This window comes from Leptonychotes weddellii, chromosome 9, assembly GCF_054177405.1.
Source record: "Leptonychotes weddellii isolate Sample4059 chromosome 9, ASM5417740v2, whole genome shotgun sequence".
Classification (NCBI taxonomy): Eukaryota; Metazoa; Chordata; class Mammalia; order Carnivora; family Phocidae; genus Leptonychotes; species Leptonychotes weddellii.
Window position 1 is genome coordinate 75,122,238 of NC_138377.1, and position 16,455 is coordinate 75,138,692.

The following is a 16,455-nucleotide window of genomic DNA, read 5'->3' on the forward strand; positions in this document are numbered from 1 at the left end:
CCTGAAAGGAAGAGTCGATCACGGAGGCACACTTCACTGTGGTCTTATTTTAAGAAATTGCCGTAGACACCCCAACCTTCAGCAACCACCATCCCCCACCCCTCAGAGGCCCATCAACACCGAGGCAAGACCCCCCGGCAGCAACAAGATGACCACTTCGCTGAAAGCTCAGATGAGGGTTAGCATTTTTTAGCAATAAAGTATTCATTCTCTTTTTTTTCCTTCCTTTTTTCCCTCTCTGTGGAGAAGAGAAAAAAGTGTTTCTTAATTAAGGTACATAGTTTTTTTTAGATACAATGCCACTGCACACCTAACCGAACAGTGTATAGCATCAACATAACTTTTATGTTCACTAGGAAACAAAAAACTTCATTTGACTAGTTTTATTGTGATGTTCACACCTTACTGCAATGGCCTGGAACCCAACCTGCAGTATCTTTGAGGTATGCTACTAAAATAGGCTCAAAGCATAATCAAGTGGGCAGAATGAAGCATGTGTCTCAGTGTCTCCACTCTACACAGTAAATACAGCCAAAGCAGCTTCATATGATCACTTCTGATTTCTCTGGACTCACTTACCTTGACATTATAGCAGCGAATGGTATGGTCACTGGAACCAGTGTAAAGGGCAGCATTCTTCCCAGAGGTTTGTGTAACCAGGAGGCAGTTCACTTTGGAGGTGTGCCCCTCGAACACACCAATGCACTGGCGACTCTGAAGTTAAGCACATATCAGATCATTACTTGTGGATACACGAGGATTAGGTAACACAGTTCCTCAACAACAACAAAAATCCTGAAACATACAGTTTGCTGCTGTATCCTCAGTGCCTCAGCTAGTGCCTGGTATACAAAAGGTGCTCAGTATCTGCTCACTAAATGCCCAGTCAACAGTCACATGAACTAAGTACCTCCAACTCTATGTTAGCTGAGCCATACCAAAAATACTTAGGGCAATCTGCTGTAAGATAGATCAGAATTTTAATTAATGCCTAGGGCAAGGATCTCCAACATAAGAACAAAGATCTGACAAATCCAAACTGTAGCTAATTTCCCAGATAAGTTCCTGCATCTCATCAGTAAGTATGGATGTTCCACGATATTCAGAGATGTGTCACATGCCATGGCGGGCCGTAGTGGTCCAGGGGCGGTTTCACAAGGGGGCGTCCTACATGTTATCTTCGTGCACATATGGAGATCCACTTAGAATGTGCATACATATATACATTTATCTTGCAATTCAGAGTTAGAGCCAATTCCCCAAATGTTACACTCCTACTTCCTGGTACCACTGCTTCCTTCCTAGACACCTGTTGCCTAGAGCGAACACATTTTCAGGGTCCATCATCTAACCTTTTGACTTTCAAGACTTCAGTAATTTCAAATACTTTCATGGTGTTTGCTCAGACAACAGAGTGTTCCTAAAGTTTCTTGGCTATCACTGTTGATTAGCAAAATCAGTTTGACATACACCAAAATCAAAACTCGTTCTATGAAAAGTTCGTTCTATGAAAATTGAGACTAACGAGCATCAGATTACACTAAGTGTGAGGAACTAGAACACTGTTGCTCTCCTTGGTAACTTGGGACAATTAATGAACTGTGAGGAAAAATGCCTCCTCCAGTACTTCCCCGACATTCATTCTACCCTACTGTGTAGCAGCTATGGGACTGACCTCATCAACAACGCCAGGACTAGAACCTGACTGGCCAAGCCCACTGCTGTCATCTCATCTCCCTTTGCTAAGTGGTTGTTCACAGTCAAGCACAGGACCCATTTTTATGGCGATGGGAGGAAAAAGAAACCCCAAGGGCTTCCAAAATCTGTGAGCAGAACTAGCTTTAGGAAGAGGTGACACCAGAGAAAGCAGAATGGAGAGACAGAAAGAAGCTAAGTCCCCAGTGACCCTCTAAGCCACTGCATCAACCTCATCTACGGTTAGTCTAAAACTCACCTCATCTCTGGACAGCAAATAGATCCCTATTGTTTAAGAGAGTGTAAAATGGAGTTCCTAAACCCTGCAAAAACATTCCAATTGAGTTATCAACTCACCACCAGATTATAAGCTCGGACAGTTTTATCTGCTGAACAGGTGTACAGTAAGTTCCCAAATATCTGAATTGCATTCACTGCGGCTTGGTGCCCCTCAAAGCTCCCTTCTGTGGGCTCATCATCATCTCCTGGCTCGGAAGATATTTCTGGAAAACAAGAATATGTTTCAGAGACCTGTCGGCTTTTGTCTGAAAAGATACTCAAAATTTAAAACCATTACATAATATAGTGGTCCCTGGATTCTCCTTAAAACCTTGTTCCCCTAGCAAAACACATCTTTCATTAATGATCTTCATTATGAAGACTTTATAACAAGAGAAGGCAGAGGAGGCTTCCATGTAGGAAAAAAGATACTTATTTTTTGAGTGAACCTGGAAAGTACCAAATCGCTCTCCACATCCTCTCTTCTGCTGCCAGTTCTTCTGTTGAATAAGGCATTATTCTTTAAGCAGTTCCTTCTCAAAGCAAAAACCCCGGGAGGCAATGAAACCTTAATACTCATTAGTTGAACAGCTAAGACAGATGAGAATAAGAAACTAAAAAGGCAGGATTTAGGATTTACAGATACCATAATTGCTGGTCAAAGCAATCCTTCTGGTGACAATCACCCCACCTCACCCCATTCTATAGGCTTACTTAAACCCTGGCTCTACTATTTATAAGCCTTTTTTTCTGTGGTTAATTTAAATGAAGCTGAATAACCAATACCTGAAGAGTTCTTTGAGCCTTTTATGGAGGAGATCACAGTCTGAGTTTCTGCCACACTACAAAATAATAACAAAAGTCTTTTTAGCACCTGTGAATAGGACAGGCCATAAAACTTATTTTTCCTGACTCAAAGGATTGTTCTAAACAATGGGCAACACAGCAGTGATAGATCAGTTTTTCCATCTGAAATTTCTATATGAAAGGAAATAGAAGTACAGTAAATATTTACAACACAAATGAGAAAGCAGAAAAATCTCCATTGCCAAGGTTTGATTCCTCCATACCCATAATCTCTACTGATTTTCTATACATCTGATTCATTTAAAAACTGATTCATAACCACAAGTTCTATTTTTTACGAAAAGAATAATGGTGAAAGCTGTTCTGATCGGACCAGCACAACATCCTCACCTTACAGGGATACCATCTTTATAACGAGTGCCAATCTCACTGGTAGAGCTAACTTCATCACAACCAGAACGAGAAGTTTCTAATGAGTTTTGCTCTGTGGAGTTCCAAATATCCTTTTTAGATGGACTGTCTGGTTTCTCTTCTCCAGATTCAGAAGAATCAATGGCCACCACTTCCAACTGAGGGTTAGGGATCTCTAGGACTTCCAGAGACGAGTCACTATCTGGCTCATCTCTGACACTCTCTTGTTCCGGGCCAGTTCTGCTATCTTCCCAGGTGGAGGTTGTTACCTTCCCCCCTTTAGTTGACTTTCCAGTCTTTACTTTCCTTACAGGTTTAGCAGTAAATACATCCTGTTCAGTGTCACTGTTCTCGGGAACATGAGCAGCCCGAAGCGTTTTCTTCTTCCTAAGTTTCTTCTTTTTCTTGTTTCCCCGTGTTTCAGCTGATGTCAGGGTAGACTCTGCCTGCTGCTCAGGCTGGTCCGCTGGAGAGTGGGGGTCCCTCTCTAAGGGGGTTTCGGGAACAAACGACAATCTTGGAAAGGAACTGGTACAGGCCTCAGACCCGCTGTTGCCTTTGACTAGTTCTTCATGAAGATCAGCTGGTTGGGAAGAGGGGGCATTTCCTCTGTTGCTGGTATTTCCTTGCTCCATGGAAAACTTCAGTTCTTGGCTAGGCTCATGGAAACTTTCTGTGACCTCTGATAAGGACAACGTTGCAGTGATGACTGGATAAACTGGACAACTGTCACTGTTCTCTCCTGAATTGGGAAGAAAAAAAATTATTGCATCTTCTTTTGTGTCTGCTGTTTATCATCACAAACTGCCATTATTTATCAATGATCGAATCTCTACCAAGTAATGACCTTTCAGTGATATGTGAACAAAGCTACAACTATTAAAGTGGTTATCTCACCCCTCAGCTTCCCATAACCTACAGAAATTTCTGTGACAGCACTTACTACACTTTGCCCTGCACTGATCTCACAAATAACATGCATGTCTTATGCTGTACAAAAGCTCTTTATGGGCACAGACTGTTTCTACCCATCTTTTTTCTTTCTTTCCTGTTTGACATGTCCATATATTTAACGTAATGTTTTATTCTTGGTAGACATTTAAATATCTACTCAGCTCGGGGCACCTGGGTGGCTCAGATGGTTAAGCGTCTGCCTTCGGCTCAGGTCATGATCCCAGGGTCCTGGGATCGAGTCCCACATCGGGCTCCCTGCTCCTTGGGAGCCTGCTTCTCCCTCTGCTTCTCTCTCTCTCTCTCTCTCATGAATAAATAAATAAAATCTTTAAAAAAAAAAAAAGTAAAAAAAATAAATATCTACTCAGCTCAAGTGCTTTTGCCTTTATTTCTTAGATGCTTTCACTATGCCATTATGGGTACATCATCCAGTTTGGCTACATAACAGTAGTTAAAAAGTCAGCTGACTTAAAAATGTCTATTTTCTTTGACTTAGTTATTTCATGTGGAGGAATTTAAACTGATAAAATAATCATAGACATACTCAAAGACATACACAATGTACTGTTATACAGAATACTAAAAAAAGGATAAAAAGCAAATATTCAAAGGAGATTATAAATTAACATACCCATATAATGCAACTTCTCAAGTATTATTCAACTAGTAAAATTAAAATATTTCAGATGAATTATTTTTATGACACAGGAAAATGATCATGATGTATCAAGTGGAAAAAAGTCAGGTTATATAACAGACTATGATTTTCTCTTTGTATAAAGTCTATGGGTAAACACACATTTATAATTTAAGACTGAAATAATATATAACAAAATAACATCTACATTTTTAAAGATTTTATTTATTTATTCATGAGAGACAGAGAGAGAGGCAGAGGGAGAAGCAGGCTTCCCGCGGAGCAGGAAGCCCAATGCGGGACTTGATCCCAGGACCCTGGGATCACGACCTGAGCTAAAGGCAGATGCTTACCGACTGAGCCACCCAGGCACCCAGTCTTCCATCTTTTTACAGTGAACACGAATTATTTTGCAGAGAAAGAAATCTAATATTAGCTTAAAAAGTCACTATAATACTTCTTTACCAGTCTTTAAAAAAGTATTGAATACTATTCACAGAGAAGCAACAAAATTCAAGATGGAAGATAATATACATTTGAGATAAATATCTAGATTAGTGTTGCAACAGGTAGCAAAACCTAGGGTAATTCTTCAGACTTTTTTTTTTTTTAAAGATTTTATTTATTTATTTGACAGAGAGAGACAGTGAGAGAGGGAACAGAAGCAGGGGGAGTGGGAGAGGGAGAAGCAGGCTTCCCGCCGAGCAGGGAGCCCGATGCGGGGCTCGATCCCAGGACTCTGGGATCATGACCCAAGCCAAAGGCAGACGCCCAACGACTGAGCCACCGAGGCGCCCCTCTTCAGACTTTTTTTGTTTAGGTCACACAATGCCAGTTTATACCATTACAGTTACACAAACTTTGGGTAAGGTTTAAAACAGCTTAGAAGTTATTCTCAAATGGTAACCAGGTGAGTGTTACTTTATGAAGAGAGTAAAAACTGGCTATTTCTCAAAACCACTCAAGTTCCTACTGATGATTCCAGCCCCAGTGTCCTCTGCCTTTCATCATGGGCACCTGCCTCTTAGGCTTATATTAAACCTGTCTTGCCTTTATTTATTTATTTATTTTTAAAAGATTTTATTTATTTATTTATTTGAGAGAGCGAGAATGAGAGAGAGAGAGAGAGAGAGAGCACATGAGAGGGGAAGGTCAGAGGGAGAAGCAGACTCCCTGCTGAGCAGGGAGCCCGACGTGGGACTCGATCCCGGGACTCCAGAATCATGACCTGAGCTGAAGGCAGTCGCTTAACCAACTGAGCCACCCAGGCACCCCTGTCTTGCCTTTAAATGATAAAGTTAAGTGCTGAGAAATTCAGAGGATATAGTTTATCTAGGAAGTTGACTGAGTAACTTCAACTCCACTTATCTCACAAAAAAAACAATTCTGGGGGCGCCTGGGTGGCTCAGATGGTTGAATGCCTGCCTTCGGCTTAGGTCATGATCCCAGGGTCCTGGGATCGAGCCCCGCATCGGGCTCCCTGCTCTGCAGGAAGCCTGCTTCTCCCTCCTCCACTCCCCCTGCTTGTGTTCCCTCTCTAGCTGTCTCTCTCTCTGTCATATATAAAAAAAAAAAAAAAAAAAACAATTCTGGGGGCGCCTGAGTGGCTCAGTTGGTTATGCGACTGCCTTCGGCTCAGGTCATGATCCTGGAGTCCCGGGATCAAGTCCCGCATCGGGCTCCCTGCTCAGCAGGGAGTCTGCTTCTCCCTCTGACCCTACCCCTCTCATGTTCTCTCTCTCTCCCAAATAAGTAAGTAAAAAATCTTTAAAAAAAAAACCATTCTGCACCAATCCTCATTATGGAACCTTTTCGGTGCTAATGCAAAGTCAATTTAGTAATCCTAGATTAGGGAAAATTGAGGAAAAGTTACTGATATTTAAATAATCCTCGTAGGGGCGCCTGGGTAGCTCAGAACTCTTGATTTCGGCTCAAGTACTTATCTCACAGTTATGAGATCAAGCCCCGTGTCAGGCTCTGCACTGGGCGTGGAGCTTGTTTAAGATTCTCTCTCCCTCTGCACCTCCCCCACCACAAGTGCACATACTCTCTCTCTCAAAAATAAACAATCCTCCCTAAATGAAGGAAACTTAAAGAAAAATTAATTCTATCAATTTTAGTTTTAATGGGGCAAATATGACTTCATCACTGACCTAAAACTGCCCTAAACCCACTGCCAGTCTGCCCCTAACCCACAGAAAGGTTTACATACTATTAGCTTGCAGTAATTCCTTGGACACATTCCCAGCAGAGCCTTGTGACACAGCAGTCACACTCTCGTCGTGTTCAGGAGACATGGGTTCTTGTTTAATCTGAATTGAAGAGTCTGGAGCAGGAACACTGCCGTGAGCTTGGAAAGTAGGAGACGTGGTTACTTGGAGAGGGACTCCAGTGGATGATGGAGACATGTGGGAAGATGGAGGCTCCAGAACAACTGGGAAAAAGGGAGTAGGCAGCAGGGTGGCATCAGCAGATGTCTGAGATCTACTGTTCCTTCGCTCTCGTGGAAGGCTATAAGGAACCTGGTCTGGGCGCTCAGAAGGTTCATATGTTTCTAGAATGGGAAACATACGTATGTACAAATGCAAAAATCTTCTCTGAAAAGTCACTCATTTCAGAGCCAATTTGTATTTTTAAAGATTACAAGAGAATTCCGAAGTCCCTGATAATTCTTCGAAATATGTTGTCATAAAATCTATATGACCAACAAGGACACAGGCAGAACAGGGATTAGTATTCCATTTTTAAATTTTAAGTGACTTATCCAAAGTCATAGAGTTACTAATGGAAGAGCCAAGATTTGAACCCAGGTCTTTTGATTCCGAACCCAAGGCTCTTTCTGTAACATACTGCCCCTGTTGCTAAGCATTTTCGGGGCCTACAGTCTCACAGGCTCTTCTACAGAAGGATGAAAGCAAGGAGACAGGAGGGAAAACATATGACCTCTTCATGATTACTTCAATTCCCCTGTATAGGTAACAAAGAAATAAACAAGCTACAGAGGATCCAATCCATCAGATGCTCTCTGAATACCTTGTAATCCCTGTAGAATCTGTATTCTGTGGGTCCTCAGTGCACTCATCTCCATAGTTATCTAAAAATAAAGTAATTGGTTAAGCATTTTGAAGTCCAACTTTAGAGATGACACGTTCTCATTAAACGTTCTGTCCGCTGTTACCTGCTGCTTCAGCATAAGAAGCCTCTGAACTTCAACATATGCTGTCTGCAGGGCTGCACGGGCTTGCAGAAGGTTGTTATCCATGCACTGCAATGATTTGCTCAGTTCTTCCTCCCTTAAAGAAATATTCAGCAGCTGGTCAACCTGAGAACGTTCTGCCAAGAGAAACCATAAGGCTCAGTTTAATACGGGAGACAATTCTTGATAATACAGCTCCTCAGAAGGTGGAACTACATCAGTTCTCTAGAAGCCTTTATTTTCTCTCCAACAGGGCAACTGGAGACTCATCAAATCTCGCAAATCACTGATGTGTTAAGACTGACGTCAGAGCTAAACGAGAAGTGAGAACTGGTAAGATGGAGGTAGCTCATAGGTACAAGTGTGTCGCCACATGGTCCCATCTTACCTCGTCACCATCTTCCACCACTCCCCTTCCAAGTGAAATCTTTGTCCCAGGCAAAGCAACTGCTGTACATTTCATTTCCCATTCTTCCTTTATCTACCACCCTCTTCACCTATGGTTTTTGCTTAGATTAGGCCTCAGATGTGAATGGCTTGCACTCTCTTCCTAATCTGTATTTTTCTAGTCTCTTAGTTAATATAAAATAGTTCGCTTCGTCAGACAAAAACTTCCTGAAGAAAATATAGCTTCAAAATAGTACATTTAAATTACTTTAAATAAAATGTCCTACCACGTGTATGTATGTTTGTCTCTTTCCCATTCGGTAAGTCAAGATCTCTATCCTAAACTCCAGATCCACATACCCAACTACTACCTTGATATCTTTACTGAGGTATCTCTAAGATCCTTTAACTCAAAGGATCCAAAAAGGAACTCCTCATCTTCCTCTACCCTCAACTTGTTCCTCTCATGGAGTTTTCTAGCTCTACAAATGATACCAACACCCCAAAGATGCCTCAGCCAGAAACTGGGGTCATCCTCGACACTTACCTTATCCATCACATCCAACCACCCCAAGGTTCATCCAATCACTTCCCACACTCGCCCTTACACCAGAAAGGGTTCAGAGTCAGTGGAAAGCAAGAATCACAGAAGTGTATCATGAGGGAGCGACTCTAACAACTTCCCTCAATTCAAGTAAGAGAAGCAACAAAGATACCTCAGAAATGGCAATTGAGAGAAATGGCTATAAAAAACCAACAGAGACAAAATCTTTACTAAATGGCCTATTCCTTTTCATCACTGAAAAGGACCAATGAGACTTTCTGACTTTATACTGAACTCAATTTGTCCAAGATGCATATTAACTTTAGCTTATGGGTCTATGTGGCATCAAACATTTCTTCTATAGCTGCACTGGATATGGTAGAAAAATCAAACTTTTCTATGCCCTTAAGCAAGACAACAAAAATGTCAAAAAATAAGAATAAATGGGGGATCAGTGTTTGATAACCACAAGCAATACTCTGTGTCCAGTTGTAAAAAAGGCTGAATTGCTATAAGAACAATTTCTTTCTGTCAGAATATTTTGCACTATACCTTTCTTTCCTTTAATTTTCCTTCTTTTGTTTTTTCTCTCAAGACTTGGGAGTTCGGGAGAAGATCCATCCTGAGAAGAGAAAGAAAACTGAGTAATATTGAATGTGTAAAGGCCATTACCCAGGAAGGAAAAAACCGAATCAATTCTAAGACCACTGTACATTATTCTTCACTATTGCTGCCATCTCTAACAGGATACTAGGAATCTCATGCACAAGGTATGAACTCAAACATCAATTGAATGTATATGATTAAAAAAATAAAACAGGGGCGCCTGGGTGGCACAGTCAGTTAGGCATCCATCTCTAGGTTTCAGCTCAGGTCATGATCTCAAGTGTCGTGAGATTGAGCCCCGCATCGGGCTCCGAGCTCAGCATGGAGTCTGCTTGAGATTCTCTCTCCTTCTCCCTCTGCCCCTCCTGCTCATGCGCATGCTCGTGTGCATGCTCGTGCACGCTCTCTCTCTCCCTCCCTTAAATAAATTAAAATCTTTAAAAAACAAACAAAAAAACCCCAGAACAGAATTTGAGGTCAAGTACCTTCCTAGCATCCTAGAGGCGGTGAAGCACTGGGGCTAAGGCAAAGCATTTCACGTTGGTAAAGCAAGGCATAGTTAGAAGTATGGACAAAGCCAGTAATGCATATACCTGATTTCACCGTGGCATAGTTTCTACTTTACTAGGAAATCTTCACAACAAAACCTTTACAACAAAAAGCTGAACAGTCTTTGAGACAAGCCCCTAGATATGAGCTTTGTTACAGGACAAACTTTCAGCCAACAATATCCACTACAGTGTCCAACTCAAAGGAGCAAAGCTGGAATTTGAACCCAGGTCTATAAGCCAAGTCCTTAACTACTCTGCTTTATTGCCTCAGTATTAATGAACACAGCCCCATTAAGGAGGGCACGTGATGTAATGAGCACTGGGTATTATATAAGACTGATGAATCACTGACCTCTACCTCTGAAACCAATAATACATTATATTAATTAATTGATTTTAAATCAAAAAATGGGGGGGAAAAGCAAATATAAAAAAATGGAAGGTGAAAAAAGTAAAAATTAAATTTAAAAATAAAAATAAATAAATAAAGGACACAGCCCATTTTCTCACAGTGTCACATTCCAGACTATATGACTACCAGCAACTCTTTCTTTTCAGAAAGGGTTCCTGAGAGGGCTAGGCAGTATTAGCAACAGAGATACCAGAAGAGAAGTGGTGTCAGTGCAGGAACGGATTCTGAAAGGGCCAAGCTGGGTAACTGAGGTACAAAACACTGAGTAACAGAGACTAAAAATATTTCTAAGACTATGTTCGCATAGATGCACTCCAGTAGTATTAAAACTACCTTAGCGTTGAGCCCAGCGGTCCTGGGTCTAACAAGCATTCACGCCCTACCAATGCAACACTAGAGTGCCTTTCTTCAGTAGCAGTACAGAATGCATGGTGAAAAGAGATAGAGTTACAGCTAAAGATGTGTCTTACTCCTTGGTAAGGTGATACAAAGAATCACTGGCTTGGAGACTAGTTTTAGAGATGACTTCATATTTTCCTAGTACTGTACATTCATATTCAATTACATCTAACTTAGGAGAATTACTCAGCGAAAGAAACCAAGAGGATAAGAATATGACAGTAAGAGCCTCACAAACCTATTTCAGAGTAGGAAGCAGCAGAACCCCAGCTACCCAGAAGCAATTAAACAGTTACATCCTTCTTCCAACAGCCAAGTCACCACGTGAAATGCCCTACAACAAGCGTGGGCAATTGTACTCACCCCAGTGGCTCTGCGTTTCTTCCGCACACTCTGGCTGTCGTTTTGTTCGGCACCAGAGGTGCAGCTACTGTCTGTGGCTGCGTCTGCCAGACTGGAGATTCCGAGGGCTGGGGATGTATTTGATGATAAAGAGTTTCCTTCGCCATTACTTTCCTGGGTATTCTGGTTCTCTGAAGATGGCGTAGAACCCTCCTGGTTGTTCAGGTCTTTGGCCAAGTGCATCAAAGGTATCGTTCGGTCAGTGGACAACTGTGCACTGTGTCGCCTTTGACTAGCAACATTTTCAGCCCTTTCACCTGTTCTTAGGGAGGCAGCCAGAGGTGTCACTTCCTGCTTAAGGCCCAGGGTCGTTGTCTGACTCTGTGCAGCCCTCAATGAGTTACTAGGTGAAAAAATCTGCTGGGGCTCATTTTCTTTGCCTGTACCTTCCTCACTGAAGAAGCTATACACAGAAGGAGCCCTGTCCATGATCACACTGCTCTCAGAAAGGCTTCGCTTCCTTGCCAACCCAGGAGATGAAGAAATGGAAATACCCTCCCACTGGAATCCTTCTAGATTGGACAGATCAGGCTCCCCATCCAAATCCAAGACCTCTTGTTCATTTTGAACCAAAGGCACCATTTCTATGCCAAACCTTAAGAAAAAACAAAGAAAAAAACCATAAATCAGACGTGGGTAGGGAAGAGGGGGCACCACTTAATGAGATTACAAATATAAGTACGATGGTTTCTGCCCTCAAGAAGCTCACAGTCTAGTAAGTATTGCAGACACAAAGTAAATAACCATCTGTAAGTACTATCATGTAACAAGTACTAAATTAGAGATTTGTGCACAGTTAGGAGAATACATTTGAGGAAGTGAATATTGAGAGTTTTATTAGTATGGAGCTTTTCCAAACCAACAACAAATAATTTTTAAACAGCACACAAATCCAAACCAACCAAACAAAAATATTTACTGAGCATTCACAAGTGCCAGGCATGAGGCTAAGAACAAGAACTTTGTAATCTCAATATTCAAGGGATGGAAAAGGGTGCACAATAAATATGCTATTTCAACAAGGATAAAAATTTAAGCCTGAAGGGCCATACAATTATAATACAGCAGGTTGATTTTCACATAGCAAACCTGTGTTGAATGCTGCTTTCCCATTCAGAGTTTAGCACCTCAACCTAAGATGAATAGCCAAAATGCCACACAAGGACTTAAGAGAAAGTATTTTGTGATCATGAATACAATGCCCAGAGTATATACAGAAGGGTAACTATTTATAGATTCTGAGTAAAAGGTAATAAGAGCAGTGACACTTAAAAACTGTACTGCTCATTAAGATCTAGAGATAGATACAGATCTATAGATACACTTTTTCATGCTGTCACTTTCTGGCCCCTATAACTAAAGTGATGGATTTCTGATCGTCTTTTTCTACGTCCCCGTCTCATTTCTTTTCTTTTTTTTTTTTAAAGATTTTATTTATTTATTTATTCATGAGAGAGAGAGAGAGAGAGAGAAGCAGGCTCCCAAGGAGCAGGGAGCCCGATGTGGGACTCGATCCCAGGACCCTAGGATCATGACCTGAGCCGAAGGCAGACGCTTAACCATCTGAGCCACCCAGGCGCCCCCCCCGTCTCATTTCTTAGAGGCTGACGTGCTTCTTTGCAACCTGAATTCCCTGTCAGGAAACACTCTACTGCATTTGTTATAGGGTAGCAGTCACTCTTTGCTATTTAAACCAGACATCTACAACATATATTTCTTACAAACATTTAATTAACCAGAATTCTCTTGACCAGGGTCAAAGGGTAAGTTTAAAAGACAGAGAAATGGGATACTAAAAAGAGGTACACACCTGGGCAAGCCTTTGCCTAGCTCTTGCTTTTTCTTGGTTACTTGCTGGATGACTTGTTCCCAGTTGACATTTCTCCGAGATGCATTTAGAATCTGTCGAAGGGTTGGCTTGAGCCCAGATTCCTTCTCTGTCTCACCCTTTCGATGACCACTAATATTGCGAATGCGGCGAGCACTATTGAGATTTGGCTCGGGAAGGTGTGCTCCAGTTTTGCTCTTCAAACTAATGTGCCGGGTTAGATCTCTCTGGAGAGAGGCAGGAAAGCCAAGCTTACTGAGTTCAGGCAGAAGAGGGCCTGAGGACTGACCTAGATCGTTTTTCTGAAGCTCTGCATCCAAGCTAGCGCTCTCAAAACCTTCTGTTTCATAAGATACATGAGATTTAACAGGGTCATCCACCTGTGCATCTTCTAGAGAAGTTTTCAAGTCTAGCAGTAAGCCAGAGGGTGGACTGGCCGCAGAGGTCATCTGCAACTCAGGTTCTTTCTGATGAACTGTTGAATTACATGCATTAGTGGAGAGTTTTCTACATGTTTTCAGGTTTTGGTCATCCCCCTCTTTCTCGTCAGCGAGGTGAGTGCTGCAGGATAACATTTCTGTAGTGGCAGAGCCCAGGGTCCCAATTTTTGATCCTCGCTTTTCCGTGTCAGAGAGCTCCCCATCGCTTTCATCTTCTAACGTGTGTACCTGAAACTCTATCTTCAAAGATCCTTTTTCAGACTCTTCTACGTTCCTACTTGCTTTTGCAAAGTTCCTGGTCCTTTTAGAAGTGCCAAGAAGTGGATTTTGCAATGATTCATGACACTGTAGCACCTCTTTGGCTTTTTGTAATGTATCGCTGAAATTCTCATCAGGTTCTCTCTGAGTGCCAAATGTACTTTTATTCCCTTTTAAAACATGAGGACATGAACTTCGCAATTTGGTTACATGAGACCCATGACTGTCTTCCATAGCAGGTTTGTTCAAGGGATTTGAGTGTTCTCCAGGAAAAAAAGAATTTGTTTTGGTGTTTTTTGAGGGATTCTTTAAATCTGGCTTTTGAGGAACTGACTTGGTGACTGGAATTGGAAGGAGTGGGGATTTTAAGGATGGCATCTTACTTAAGTGAAGCTCTTGTTCATGCTTTTCTGTAACAGGGCAATCTCTCACTGCCTCGTAAGAAGCAGTGCAGTCAGAAGGGGCTTTGTGAGTAAGAGATCCACCATGTGTTTCTTTCTGTGTTTTCAGCGTTGGGGAATTATCTGTTTCATCAATCTGGGGCTCTGGTGTTCCTGCGGTTGTCAAGCTGAAGTCAAAGAAAGGCTTATCTATCATTTCTGACTTGTTACCAGTGACTTCCTTCATTCCTGATTGTAAATCCAGAGTCTTCTGGGAAGGGTAAGGAGTCCAGCGATGGAGCTTGTCCCTCGCTACACTGCCATTCTTCCCACCCATTTTGGAAGCTATGGGATCTGTCTGCTTAGTAGTTTTGCTTTCCAGCTGCTCAAAATTGAAGTTAAGTAAGCCCTCTGAAGGAAATTTATCACCTGTAAATCCTTCAGAAGGACCTCTATACGTGGCAGCCGTACCAACTTTGTCACTTTCTTGCCGCTGCCAACTATATCTCTCTTGATTGTATTTGTTTGACTTAGATTTCTTGTTCCACAGCATAGTCAGGTCGTCCATCTGACAGTTAGAATTTCTGTTTCTGCCTGGTTGAAATTTGTCTCCGGGGCCACTGTAATTCCAACTATTTGTACTACGTACACTGGATTTCCAGTTTCCGTTACTGCTGTTCATATGCCAACTGGAAAAGGCACCTGTTCCTTCAGAATGCCAACTGGAATTCCTTCCTGTACCATTAGGATTCCAATCTACTGCACCACTCTTTGAATGCCAACCACCTCCAGAATTGCTATGGTTGTGAAACCAAGTCGAGGAGCCTCCTGCAACACCCTTGTGCCACCCGGAACATCCTCTTGGTCCACCGTTATTCCTCAAAGAATGTGCAAAGTTGTTTTTCCTGTTATTATTAAAGCCATCTTTCTCCCACTTCCAGTCTCGCTGAGGAGGTCCACGATGATGCCACGCTGGCTGACTGTAGCTCTCTCTGTCTTGGTAAGGGATTCGGTCTTCTCGTCTCCATTGGGGTCGCCTGTCATCAGAGTTTATTTCTTGGCTGCTATTGGAAGGTTCATCTTGTCTGGAAGAAGAACAGTTTTCCATTAGAGATTTAAAGAAATTATCATGCTTCACAGGCAGAGCGCATCAAACTTCCCACTACCTATCTCCTCAGTTACTCAAAATATATAATAGAGTCTATTTTTATTTCTAATAGTGGCTGCTTTCCTATCTTTAATATAGCTCAACTTATATTTCACAATTGATTTAGACATTAAACAATATCTTCATTCTGCTATCACCTCAGAAATATTAAAAATTAACACATTTATACTATCCACCTTTTCCTGCTCCTATTTTTCTTAGCAAGTTCCGGGACTTTTGTCCCTATCATCCAATTATTGTTTTTACATTATGCACCTATTTGAAAAGCACAATTATATTTTGTAGCTTTGGCTAGCTATCATAGTTAATACAACTTAAGTTCAGCGGCTCTTAATACTGTGGATTTTTCCAGTTGTAGGTTCTTTCTCAAAAACCCAGTTTCTTAACCTATTTTAAACACTAAGATTTCACTTTGCATCAGCACCTTCATTAATAAACACTTTTATCAGGCACACATCCAATGACTGTGGTGAGAGAGAACTTTTATGTACAGTGCCCGTTCCTGAAAGGCTTACAGCCTAGCTGAGAAAGTGAGATCACACACAGGAGTAAAATAGCACACACCGAATAAGCAGCACCTGCAATCAGGGCTAGCTACAAGGAGCTCCGCGAGCTGGAGGCTTTTATAAAGCTACAAGGAGCTCCGCGAGCTGGAGGCTTTTATAAAGCTACAAGGAGCTCCGCGAGCTGGAGGCTTTTATAAAGCTACAAGGAGCTCCGCGAGCTGGAGGCTTTTATAAAGCTACAGCTGTTTCAACTATTCGTGTTAGCCATGGAGCCCACAGACATGTGGGTAAACCTAAGTCAACATCACAGAAATAGGTGCAAAACCACTTTCCTCTACAAACTGCCTGTAGTGTGCCTGGCATTGTGCTTAACGTGCCACAGGTGCTCGAAACATGGAGTCACACTAGCCAGAACGTACTGAGTACCTACTGTCAGGCATTTGAAGCACTTTATATAGACTATCTCATTTAGTTTTCACAGCCCTGAAGCAATTCTTCTTCTTATTCCTACCTTTTGGATGAGGAAACTGAGGACTGGAGAGGCTGAGTCGCTTGCCTAGAGTAAGACAGCCAGAAGTGGTACGGCAGAGACGTG

General features: G+C 42.0%; 1 protein-coding gene across 3 annotated transcripts in view; it reads right to left on the minus strand.

Annotated features, from left to right (window-relative positions):
• ZNF106 (zinc finger protein 106) overlaps nucleotides 1–16,455 on the minus strand; it is a 64,460-nt gene that overhangs the window by 15,146 nt on the left and 32,859 nt on the right. Inside the window, exons 5-14 of one of the 3 annotated variants that reach the window (XM_081830981.1) lie at nucleotides 13,091–15,271; nucleotides 11,242–11,875; nucleotides 9,463–9,532; nucleotides 7,962–8,116; nucleotides 7,817–7,877; nucleotides 6,996–7,133; nucleotides 3,172–3,934; nucleotides 2,761–2,816; nucleotides 2,053–2,198; nucleotides 580–714 (exon numbers count right to left, since the gene is read on the minus strand). In XM_081830981.1, coding sequence (XP_081687107.1) covers nucleotides 580–714; nucleotides 2,053–2,198; nucleotides 2,761–2,816; nucleotides 3,172–3,934; nucleotides 6,996–7,133; nucleotides 7,817–7,877; nucleotides 7,962–8,116; nucleotides 9,463–9,532; nucleotides 11,242–11,875; nucleotides 13,091–15,271 — 4,339 coding nt within the window. Of the gene's footprint in view, nucleotides 1–579; nucleotides 715–2,052; nucleotides 2,199–2,760; nucleotides 2,817–3,171; nucleotides 3,935–6,995; nucleotides 7,338–7,816; nucleotides 7,878–7,961; nucleotides 8,117–9,462; nucleotides 9,533–11,241; nucleotides 11,876–13,090; nucleotides 15,272–16,455 lie in introns of all 3 variants that reach the window. The other 2 variants (XM_081830980.1, XM_081830982.1) reach the window with 2 other exon arrangements.